The sequence below is a fragment of the Sinocyclocheilus grahami genome, unplaced genomic scaffold (genome assembly GCF_001515645.1).
Source record: "Sinocyclocheilus grahami isolate Dianchi unplaced genomic scaffold, SAMN03320097.WGS_v1.1 scaffold1210.1, whole genome shotgun sequence".
In the NCBI taxonomy this organism is placed as follows: domain Eukaryota; kingdom Metazoa; phylum Chordata; class Actinopteri; order Cypriniformes; family Cyprinidae; genus Sinocyclocheilus; species Sinocyclocheilus grahami.
This window is the reverse complement of record NW_015506389.1, coordinates 86373-98473: the sequence shown is the minus strand read 5'-3', so window position 1 is coordinate 98473 and position 12101 is coordinate 86373. Positions and strand designations below refer to the sequence as shown.

Below are 12101 nucleotides of genomic sequence, written 5' to 3'. Positions count from 1 at the left end.
TTTTTAAAAACTCTGATTGATCGATTCATGAGACATTCGTTTGTATTAAGTTGTTCTGATTTTTTTCAACATGCATTCAGATATTCATGTTTATTTCGTGCTGCAAATATTAAAGAAGAAAATATAATTCATTCATATGCAGCTTGAACTGAGGTGAATTCTCACTACAAATTAAAGAGCGTATACACATTTTTTTGCATATGGGCCTTGCGTCTATGTTCGCGCGAATCATTAGTGATCCAGCTTCACCTACAGAAGAAGTGAGTGTAAGGTTTTTTTAACGAATCTTTGCCTTTCCTAATAATGTGCTAATTAGCAAGTTTCACGATGAATGCAGCTAAAGTAAGCAGTCTCTCTGAGAGCGGCTCAGAAGAGAGGGGCGGGGTTAGCAGAGCTCATTAACATTTAAAGGAAAATGCTACAAATCTGCATGCTCTGAAAAGAGCTGTTTTTGACAGAGTAAAAAATTTGTTTTTTACACTAGCATTGAGAAATTTGTTACATACTTTTCATTAAGACCCTAAAGAATCATATCAACTTGTGGAAAATGGGCATCCTATGAACCCTTTAAGTATAAAGAACACATTTGAATTATATTAGCTATTTTATGATATGTACAGCATTAATATGAATGTTTACTTTAACGCAATTATGATACAAACTTTGTGTGCACACGAAGGATACAGCACAGCATACCTGAGGTGCACACCACTGGTTTTTGTTCAAAAAGATTAGCATGTTAACATGTTCCGGAGTTAAGGCCATTTCACACTGAGCGCAATGCGAAAAATTTAGGCGATTTGCCGACAAACGTAGCTTTCACACCGAGCTCAAAACGATTGAGCGCCTTCTGCTAATTCACCCCTGCACGCTAGGTGGTGCAGACCAACAATGGATTTTTTCCTCATGTAGCCTATGTATCTCGTATATGGCTTTTGCATTGTTCGCTGCTCGATAAACAGCATTAAATTAAGATAAATAACTTTTGGGTCTTCATTAGAAACACAAACTATCCATAATGCTTACAAGAATACATCTGAAAATATAATTAGAGGTACAAATAGCATACAAATATCACACTGATAGTGTACAAATATCACACCGAGCACGATGAGAAAAAGTGAGGCGAATCGCCGACAAACGTAGCTTTCACACCTCAAATACCAACGATAACAAGAACTCAGCATCCACTTTCTTCTCTCTACTATACTAGCTATACTCTTCTTCGGTTTTTGTTTACAATGGTTTTCGAAACAGCGCCACCATTCTCACCCTTTTGTGCAACAGCAGCTGCTCCGGGCACGTGATCTAAGCTCAAATCTGATTGGACGGCCTGTTTCATCGCGGAGCGACGGGGAAAAAAATCGACACACAGGACGAAAAAAAAAATCTTCGCTTTTTCGTGCCGCGAATGATCGCACCTAGTGTGAATAGCCCCATTAGGGATCTATTGTTTTGATTCAAACGCATCATCGTGCCGATTTTCACGTGCAGTGTGAAAAGCCCTTTTGTCTTGTGCAAAGTTTGTTGACCGTCAGGCCAGCTGCTGAGAACATGCGTTCTGATAGGACGAATGTTCCTGGTATGCATAAATAGCCCTTTGCCAGCCGAGACAATCTGGGAAACCTGGTGGCATTCGCTTTCCACCAATCTAGTGGACTTGTGTCAAACGAAGGAGGCTGTTCTCTAAGAAAGTTGTTCACCTCGCTTTCCGAGTCGTTGATACCCCGTTCATTGAAATTTCTCTTGTGGCAACCCCAAGGTGTATTTAAAATAAAAATACAAATGGTTAACAATACATATGCAAAAAAACATATTAGTTATAAAATACAAGATAAAATTGTTAATTGTAAATAACTGGATAGTTATCATAGCGATACAATAATAATTATAAAAGAAGATGATGAAATTATCGTAAAACATTTAAAATTACACAAGAGTATGGCAAAATTCCAGATACAGTGTTTATACAAAGTGGCCAACACTGTTATAATAGCAACATTATTGAACTTCTTATTGAGCAGTAAGTCACACATTGCCGTCATATGTTCTTTTACACAATCAGGCAGAGAGATACCAGAGCTCATGCTTTTGGAAAAAAGCTGTTTTTAAGTCTGTTTGTGCGTACCAGGATGGATTGGAATCGCCTTCCAGATGGGAAGAGCTGAAACAAACTATGGTTAGGGTGAGTGATGTCCTTAATGATATTATTCGCCTTTCTCAGACAGCGGGTTTTATAAAGATGATCAAGTGATGGTAGGTTCGTACCAACAATGTCCTGTGCTGTTTTTGCAACCTGCTGCAGGGCTTTTTGGGCAGCTTTGGTACAGCTACCATACCAGGCTGTCATACAATTGGTCAATATGCTCTCTATAGTGCATCTGTAAAAGTTGACCATCAGCTTCTGAGAAAGATTTGCTCTCCTTAACTTCCTCAGAAAGTAGAGATGTTGTTGTGCTTTGCCTACTATACATGCGATGTTATCCCTCCAGGAAAAATCCTCTGTGATGGTAACTCCCAGGAACTTGTAGCTGTGTACCCTCTCCACGACCTCATCCTTGATCATTACAGGGCTGTGGGTGATCTTTTTAGTGGTTCTAAAGTCCACAATAATTTATTTGGTCTTTCTGATGTTTAAGACCAGGTTGTTTGTATCACACTACGCTGTCAGGTTCTGAATCTCCTCTCTATATGCAACTTCATTGTTGTTTGTTATGAGCCCAATGACAGGTGTGTCGTCTGCAGATTTCACCAGCATATTAGAATCATGTGTAGCTTGGCAGTCATGGGTAAAAAGTGCATAAAGGAGGGGACTTAGTACACAGCCTTGTGGTACACCAGTGCTCAAAGTTAGGGTAGAGGATGTATAATTATCCAACCGCACTGACTGAGGGCGGTTGGTAAGAAAGTCCAATAACCAGTTGCATGTGGAGGATGTTAATCCTAGAGCATGAAGTTTGGTAGTCAGCTGGCTTGGTACAATGGTGTTAAATGCCGAGCTGTAATCAACAAAGAGCATCCTGATATATGTGTTGGTCTTTTCTAGGCCTGTCGGAATAATCAATATATCGACTTATCGCGCAATATATATACGGTGGTGTGAAAAAGTGTTGGCCCCCTTCCTGATTTCTTATTACGAGAAACTAAGTCATTATTTCGAGAAACTAAGTCATAATAATGAGAAACTAAGTCATCATAATGAGAAACTTTCCAAAAAAAAAATCCTAATCCAAAAAAAAAAAAAAACTAATCCAAAAAAATAAATAAAAAAAGACTTCCTCGACGCCTGCGCAACCGAACAGGTGTGGCAGTAATCAGGCCTGGGTGTGGCTAGAGAAATTGAACTCAGGTGTGATAAACCACAGTTTTAACAGGGGGGCAAACACTTCTTCACACAGGGCCATGTAGTTTTGGATTTTGTTTTCCCTTAATAATAAAAACCTTCATTTAAAAACTGCATGTTGTGTTTACTTGTGTTATCTTTGACTAATATTTAAATTTGTTTGATGATCTGAAACATTAAAGTGTGACAAACATGCAAAAAAATAAGAAAGCATGAAGGGGGCCAACACTTTTTCACATCACTGTACAGGACCTCAATCATTTTTGGTGACGTAATATATCGGCCATTATATTTACTTAAAAATTAATGTCACCATGTTTTGTTCATTCCACTTCCGCCTGTGTCTTTTGCAGCTTCTCGTACATAACATGGTGTAGTCATGAGGTGCTCGTTCAAATTTAAAAAGTGCTTCATCTAAAAAAGTTTCATCTGCAGATATGGTCTTGTTTAGGGATCTGTGCCATTGTGCATACGGACATCTGACTGCTAAGTAGGGATTGTGTTTTTCAGCAATAGTGTGCACCTTTAATTTACAGAGAAAAGAAGGTCAGGGAAAAATCTGTAGATGGAAAAATCTCCATACAAGTTATTTTTTTGTACTTGTTACTTTGCACTTTTTGTTAGAAAATGTTTATTTACTATTTATTCAGGTTTTTTAAGGTATCTTATATTTTGATACTTAATTTCCATGATCTAAATATTCTTAAAATTTAAACATTTGTTGTCATTTGAAAGTGTGTAGGCCTTCTTGCATTATTATGCCGTTACATTATGATTATATATTCAGTGGCATAAAATGGTCTTTAAAATGACAATAATATTGCTTATCGCAATTATTTCTAATCGGTCGATAGTCATTAAGACATGTTATCATGGTTTTTTTTGGGACAGGCACGATGGTCGTGGATTTCAGGCACGTGGGAACTATACACGAGGAGAGGGAGAGGTTAAAAATATTTGTAAACACCTCTGCCAATTGGTCGGCGCAGGCCTGTAGCACACGTCCTTGCACACCATCAGGGCCAGCTGCTTTCCTTATGTTGATGTTACTAAGTGCCCTCCGTACCTCATGTGTATGTAAAACAAGGGGCTGTGAATTTCCCGTTGATTTGAAATGAACTGGGGATTGATTATTGTCCTTTTCAAACTGTGCTAAGAAGCTGTTAAGTTCCACTCCAAGGTAAGCATTATAATTGGATGTAATATGTTGTATGTCATTCTTCTTTTTATAATTCGAGATTAATCGGATGCCTTGCCACATTCTCCGAGGATAAAATGATCCCAAACAAAACTCTTGCATGCTCGCTTCATTTTTCCCTCACAGCTGCTGTACTTTACGTACTGTACTTTGCTGTACTTTTGGCGTAAGCCCCGTGTGTTGTCGTCTTAAGCGTTTTTGGCAGTTGGCAAACCAGCTAGCCGCGTGTGTCTCAAACTATGCACATTAACGATGACCATGCTTAATTGACCATCGATAAGGTTTAGCTATTAAAAGGTTTATCGACAATTAATCGATCGTCGATTAATCATTGACATCCCTATATATATATATATATATATATATAGTATATATCAGGGCTGTACAGTGCGACATATATGCTATGAAAAAACTGGTTTGTGCGATGAATAAATATACAGTGGGTACGGAAATTATTCAGACCCCCTTCAATTTTTCACTCTGTTATATTGCAGCCATTTGCTGTTCCATGTTTTTGCCATTTGTGAATAATGGCTCTCACGGTGGTTCGCTGGAGTCCCAAAGCTTTAGAAATGGCTTTATAACCTTATCCAGACTGATAGATCTCAATTACTTTCTTTCTCATTGGTTTCTGAATTTCTATGAATTTTCTAAACCCAATTGAGCATCTCTGGAGAGACCTAAAAATGGCTGTCTACCAACGTTTACCATCAAACCTGACAGAACTGGAGAGGATCTGCAAGGAGGAATGGCAGAGGATCCCCAAATCCAGGTGTGAAAAACTTGTTGCATCTTTCCCAAAAAGACTCATAGCTGTATTAGATCAAAAGGGTGCTTCTACTAAATACTGAGCAAAGGGTCTGAATACTTAGGACCATGTGATATTTCAGTTTTTCTTTTTTAATAAATTTGCAAAAATGTCAACAATTCTGTGTTTTTCTGTCAATATGGGGTGCTGTGTGTACATTGAGGAAAAAAAATTAACTTAAATGATTTTAGCAAATGGCTGCAATATAACAAAGAGTGAAAAATTTAAGGGGGTCTGAATACTTTCCGTACCCACTGTATCACTGTAGCACACGTGCGATACAGTTTTGAATGTTCATAACACAGCCGCTTAATAGTGTGAAGTGATTTCGTTGTGCTTGTTTGTGTGTGTGACATTGATTATACTTGGTTTAGGGTGGGCGATTAAAATGTCTCCACGATCTGCTTTTGAAGAAATATCCTAATATCGTGCTACAGCACACATTCTATCAGCTGCAGTTCTGGTGCCGCCGTATCAATATTCTGTACAATGCGACAAACATTCACATCACATGTTATCTCAGCAGCAGAGTTACACTTACGGGACACAGCACTTATGCGCAATCACAAAAGTACATTATTTGCATCAGCTTTAAAGCCTTTCTGGTTAAACATTTAATTCACGTGCTGTGTGCTGTTCTGAACATATGAAGCGCACGCACACTTTCAAACAGTGCCTGATTACTAGACTTAAGTTTAAGACTTAACTCAACTTATAAGTTGTCTTTCGCATCTGATTGATTTTGCGTCTAATACTGTCAAAAGCACACAGGGTTTACATATAAACACAGTTAGTTATGCAGACATTCCACCCTCCAAAAACTCATTTCAGGGAGGTAGAACCCCCCCCACACACACTTCCCTCCAAGCCTCCCAAGGTTCGATGACACGTTTGATTAATTAAACAAATTTAATAGAACATTTTTGAGCACATATTTGAATTATTTACAATACACACATACATGGCCGTAGCCAGGGTTTGAAAATTAGCGAGGCCTGGGGTGGGGTTAAGCTATAATAACCCCTACAAATTCAACTCATTATATACACTAAACACTTCAGAGACAGAGATGTAGATGTTTGTGAAAGATGTTTTCTGTTTGTAAGGGATGAACACTTAAATTATACCATATGCTATTTATTGCATCAAAATTTGTTAATACTTTACTATAGGTTAGGGGTGGATAATTTTATCAGTTGTTTATTATTCATGCAACAATACATATTACAGTCAGTGTTGGGCAAGTAACTTCCATAATGTAATACATTATATATTACTAGTTACTGTCTTTTGAATGTAATTAGTTACATTACAATATTACTGTCTCTGAATTGTAATGCGTTACACTACTTTTGAGTTACTTTCACCAGACATATGACTAGGCATTCTAAAATGCTCAAATGTAGTTTATTGCTGCTCATTAGCCTGTACATTTGTTGACACAGGGTGATAAGGTAGGTCTACTATAGCATACAATTATAAAATCATATATACCAGTAGCCTATGTAGGCCTTAATGTTACGTTGTAGTTTAGGTTGCTGTTTTTAATAACACAATAGATGTCATAGGCATGGCCTTATCTATAATGTGTATGAGGGAAATTAGATTGGCTGTACTGCTCAGGCAATTTACAAAATAGTAAAACCAACATGACAAAGAATCGTGATTCGTGATATTCCTGAATAAAATGGTGATATGATATTTTTGCCATATCGCCCACCCCTAATTTGTGCTACAACTGTTTGGCCTGTGCTACAAAACTTTCAACGTCTGTAGCACCAGTGCTATGTGCAAAAAAAGGTAATGTGTATATATATATATATATATAAACTATGCATTGAATTATACACTTTACAGTTTTCTGTAGATCTGCCCCAGATTGCAAATCGGGGGGAAAATATGTCTGAAAAAGTTGTGTAATGTATTCCAGCCTTTACCAAAGTAAAATAGATTGTGAATAGCATTGTGTGTGTAACTAATTTTGTGCTTCATGTCAAACAGATACTCAGCAAGATGGAGTTCTGCAAGGTCCAGTGGGTTCAGAGCTCTCAGATATACAAGTAAAGATGGAGGTTGCCACTGTGATGTCCCATGAGCCTTTGACTCATGAAGCTTCTACCACTACTTTGCACCTTTCTGAAGATTTTAAATGGCAGGAACCTGATCAGTCCCTCTTATTTGTGCCGAATGTGATGTTGAAGAATGCAGATCTGCAGTCATCCATCACAGTTAAGTCAGAGCAGTGTGATAATCAGACTGGTGAATCAAACTCATCTGCAGTGCAGTCTGGAAGCGACTGTAACGTTGAAATTCCAGCACTCGAACAAGACCCTCCATCTCCGCAACTTTACATCGAAACTTCTCATGAGGTGGTACAAAAGGCAAATAAAAATCACCACAACACATCAGTATGCCAAATTTGTAGCAAGTCTTTCAGCACCAAAGGAAGTTTGCAGAGACACATGCTGGTGCACAAGAACATGGCGCGTTTCTGCTGTGGCTCATGTGGGAGTCGTTTTAAATCGAAGCTCCACTTGAAAGACCACGAAAGACTCCACACAGGTAATTACCACACTAATCATTTATTTATCCATAAAACCTGATCCATTTGAAACTTTCATGCTCCAAAAAGTTAGTAATCCATGTGACTCTAGTAGTTTCATGAAGCAATGTGATTGCTTTTGGTGTAAAAGAAAAATAATCTCAATATTTGAGTCAATGAGATATTTATAAAGTGAAAAAAATGGTATCTTAATTTGGGGCTTTAGTCCAGATATTGCAGTTATATTGCCTTATGGAGTAACCCATATCAACATTGTGTTTTTAATCGTTAATCTAATCACATTTGTGACCCTGGACCACAAAACCAGTCATAAGTAGCACGGGTATATTTGTAGAAATAGCCAACAATACATTGTATGGGTCAAAATGATCGATTTTTCTTTTATGCCAAAAATCTTTAGGATATTAAGTAAAGATCATGTTCCATGAAGATATTTTGTACATTTCCTACCGTAAATATATCAAAACATAATTTTTGATTAGTGATATGCATTGCTAAGAACTTAATTTGGACAACTTTATAGGTGATTTTCTCAATATTTAGATTTTTTTTGCACCCTCAAATTCCAGATTTTCAAATAGTTTAATATATATTGTCCTATCTTAACAAACTATACATCAAGGGAAAGCTTATTTATGATGATGTATAAATCTCAGTTTAAAAAAATTGACCCTTATGACTGGTTTTGTGGTCCAGGGTCACATTTGTGCACATTGCTATCCCTACAGAAAGACGATCAAAGAATCGGACCGAAGAACCAGTGAACTCATGGCGCTCCCACGTGGAAATAACTCTGCAGCCGGACAGTGTACATTTGAATGCAAACTCGCAGCAATCTACTAGATTAAGTATCCCTGCTCAGGGCCCTGGAAAATTTCCTTTTCATTGCAAGATATGTGACCGGCCATTCAGACGTCAAAAGAGCATGCAAAACCACATGCTTTTGCACCAAGGTGATCGAAACTACCCGTGTATATTTTGTGGCAGAAGGTTCCTTAAGAGCTGGCATCTCGCAGAACATTTAAGAATTCACACTGGTGAAAAACCATTTGGGTGCAATAAATGTGGAAAGATGTTTGTTCAGTGGAATCAGGCAAGATCACATATAATTAAGCATCATGAAGGAGATATGTCACTGTTATCAAAGGAAAAAACCTAAACCTGTAAATTTTTATTTGTTATTATTACCACCTCTTTCGCAAAGAAATTAGAATAGTAATTCTAATTTTAGATTTCAAATGTACATATCTAATTATTCATGTTAGACTTTTATCTCAAATGTGTAGGGATGTAACGATTCACTCAAGTCACGATTCGATTCACGGTTTTGATTTCACGATTCGATTCACGTTTTTTAAACAATTAGATTTAGGACAAATTATAAATAAAATTTGTCCTTTTATTATTGCTTGGACAAAATGCTGCACATTTCTTGGTGAAATTGAAATATAACACTATAATAATATACTAATATAGCACTTGCATGTCATTGCTCTTTTGTTGGTTTTGATTGCTTGTATTGTCCTCATTTGTAAGTCGCTTTGGATAAAATTGTCTGGTAAATAACAATTTTATGTAAATGTAAATAACAAAACTAAATTGAAATTTTAAAACAAGCCCCAAATCAAATAAATAACACAAATAAATAAATCTCTTCATATAAACAAACTAAGGCTTTGTCTGTGCTCTTTCCATTTAAAATTAGAGGCTAACACTGCATTTTAATCCTGATCCAAACAAAGATGCTGCATACATGCAACATGAGCAGTTTTTAATCTAAATTAAATTGTATAATTTCGAAATTTGAAGCAAAAACAGAATGGTTTGACGTCAGTTTTGTGAAACTATACATAAAAATATCTGCATGAAACAGCAGACGAGCTGAATGAGACGCAGATTCACTCTCTGCCAGCAGGTGGCGCTTAAAGCGTTTACTTGGTTTCCACTGTAAACAAAGCAGCACTGAACTTATGTACTTTACTGTAATGCGCATTATATAGAGGCAAGATGAAAATAAAAAATACCATCTAAACTTTTCTAAAGACAGTAAGTTCCCCTCACATACATTCATACTCCTACCCCGATCGCGATTTGTTTAGCATCTCAACCGATTTGAATCGTCACATATTTGAATCGATTTTCAACCGGCTCGCGGGTAATCGTTACATCCCTAGCAGCTAGCACTGAGATTCTGTTCAGAATAGATGTAATACACAGTTAAATGAATAACTATAAACAGAGCTTTCAGAAACTGAAATCAAGACTTTTTGGATTGAATAAATGAGTGCATGCAAACATGCCTAATGAATGTTCTTTTCGGACTAAGTTCTGAAAGTTACAGTATGGTTGCTTCCTGATGATACCTTAATTTACATTGTTGTTTTTCATTACCATTTTCCACCCTCTCTGAGAGGCTGTAAATGTGAATGTTTTGTGATATCAATCATGATGATTTCTGAACGTTGTTTTTGTGCTTTAGTGTCAAATGTTCTGCGTGGACTAAAAAAAAAGCAAGAACAATCCATTATATGATGCCTTTATTAAAGTCTAACTAAAATCGAATACTAACAAAGTGTGCTAATGCTGGGAAGGAGATGTACAGCATCATACACTGAAATAAATTAGTAGAGCAGTGAAATTGAAATATAACACTATAATAATATACTAATACAGCACTTGCATATTACTGCTCTTTCGTTGGTTTTGATTGCTTCTATTGTCCTCATTTGTAAGTCGCTTTGGATAAAATTGTCTGGTAAATAACAATTTTATGTAAATGTAAATAACAAAACTAAATTGAAATTTTAAAACAAGCCCCAAATCAAATAAATAACACAAATAAATAAATCTCTTCATATAAACAAACTAAGGCTTTGTCTGTGCTCTTTCCATTTAAAATTAGAGGCTAACACTGCATTTTAATCCTGATCCAAACAAAGATGCTGCATACATGCAACATGAGCAGTTTTTAATCTAAATTAAATTGTATAATTTCGAAATTTGAAGCAAAAACAGAATGGTTTGACGTCAGTTTTGTGAAACTATACATAAAAATATCTGCATGAAACAGCAGACGAGCTGAATGAGACGCAGATTCACTCTCTGCCAGCAGGTGGCGCTTAAAGCGTTTACTTGGTTTCCACTGTAAACAAAGCAGCACTGAACTTATGTACTTTACTGTAATGCGCATTATATAGAGGCAAGATGAAAATAAAAAATACCATCTAAACTTTTCTAAAGACAGTAAGTTCCCCTCACATACATTCATACTCCTACCCCGATCGCGATTTGTTTAGCATCTCAACCGATTTTAATCGTCACATATTTAAATCGATTTTCAACCGGCTCGCGGTTAATCGTTGCATCCCTACAAATGTGTATTCTTCCTTTATCTCATGTCTGGCATTAAAGGTGTAGTTCACTCAAAAATGAAAATGACCCCATGATTTACTCACCCTCAAGCCATCATAGCTGTATATGACTTTCTTCTTTCAGATGAATACAGTCAGAATTACATTAAAAAATGTCCTGGCTCTTCCAAGCTTTATAATGGCAGTGAATGGGTGTTGAGATTTTGAAGTCCAATAAAGTGCATCCATCCATCATAAAAAGTGCTTCACGTGGCTCTGGGGGGTTAATAAAGGCCTTCTGAAGTCAATGAAAATCAGTGCTTTTGCTAGTCTCATGAGAACCAAGTTTTAGAAAAGCAGTCTCCTTTTGGTGTTTTGTTTTGCTCTCTCCTCTGCGCTTCATTGCTCTTCACTTCTCACCGGAGCTTACACTACGCCTACGTCAGGGTTCCTTGATAGGCGGCCCGGGGGCCACATCTGGGCCGTGAGAGAAAAAAGGTTGGCCCACGCTAATTTCAAATAATGTGGCATGAAAATTCAAACGCAGCATCAGAAAGCTACTTTAACTTACATCGTGTCTACACCGGACGCGAGCGGCGCGACGCAATGAAATACAATAGCCTAGAACTCCTTAAAATCGGTGATGCTGTCTTGGATGCGGCGCAAGACGATAAATCCCCGACAGTAAACTGCTGACTCGTTCTATTTATAAGGTACTGACACAACTTTCAAATGATTTTCAATGTCCAGTGAAGATATGATGTGACAGCAAAAACATGGCAAGTGTGTAGAAAAGAAAAGTGGACACGGAAATTGATTATTAAAATGTGAATGGACTG

The 12101-nt window shown here is 37.1% G+C and overlaps 1 protein-coding gene across 2 annotated transcripts in view; it reads left to right on the top strand.

Moving 5' to 3' along the window:
• The window catches only part of LOC107568054 (zinc finger protein 347-like), a 41413-nt gene that overhangs the window by 1409 nt on the left and 27903 nt on the right, over nt 1–12101 (top strand). Inside the window, exons 2-3 of one of the 2 annotated variants that reach the window (XM_016253902.1) lie at nt 7351–7911; nt 8641–8865. In XM_016253902.1, coding sequence (XP_016109388.1) covers nt 7351–7911; nt 8641–8865 — 786 coding nt within the window. Of the gene's footprint in view, nt 1–7350; nt 7912–8640; nt 9152–12101 lie in introns of those variants that run through there. The other variant, XM_016253901.1, reaches the window with a different exon arrangement.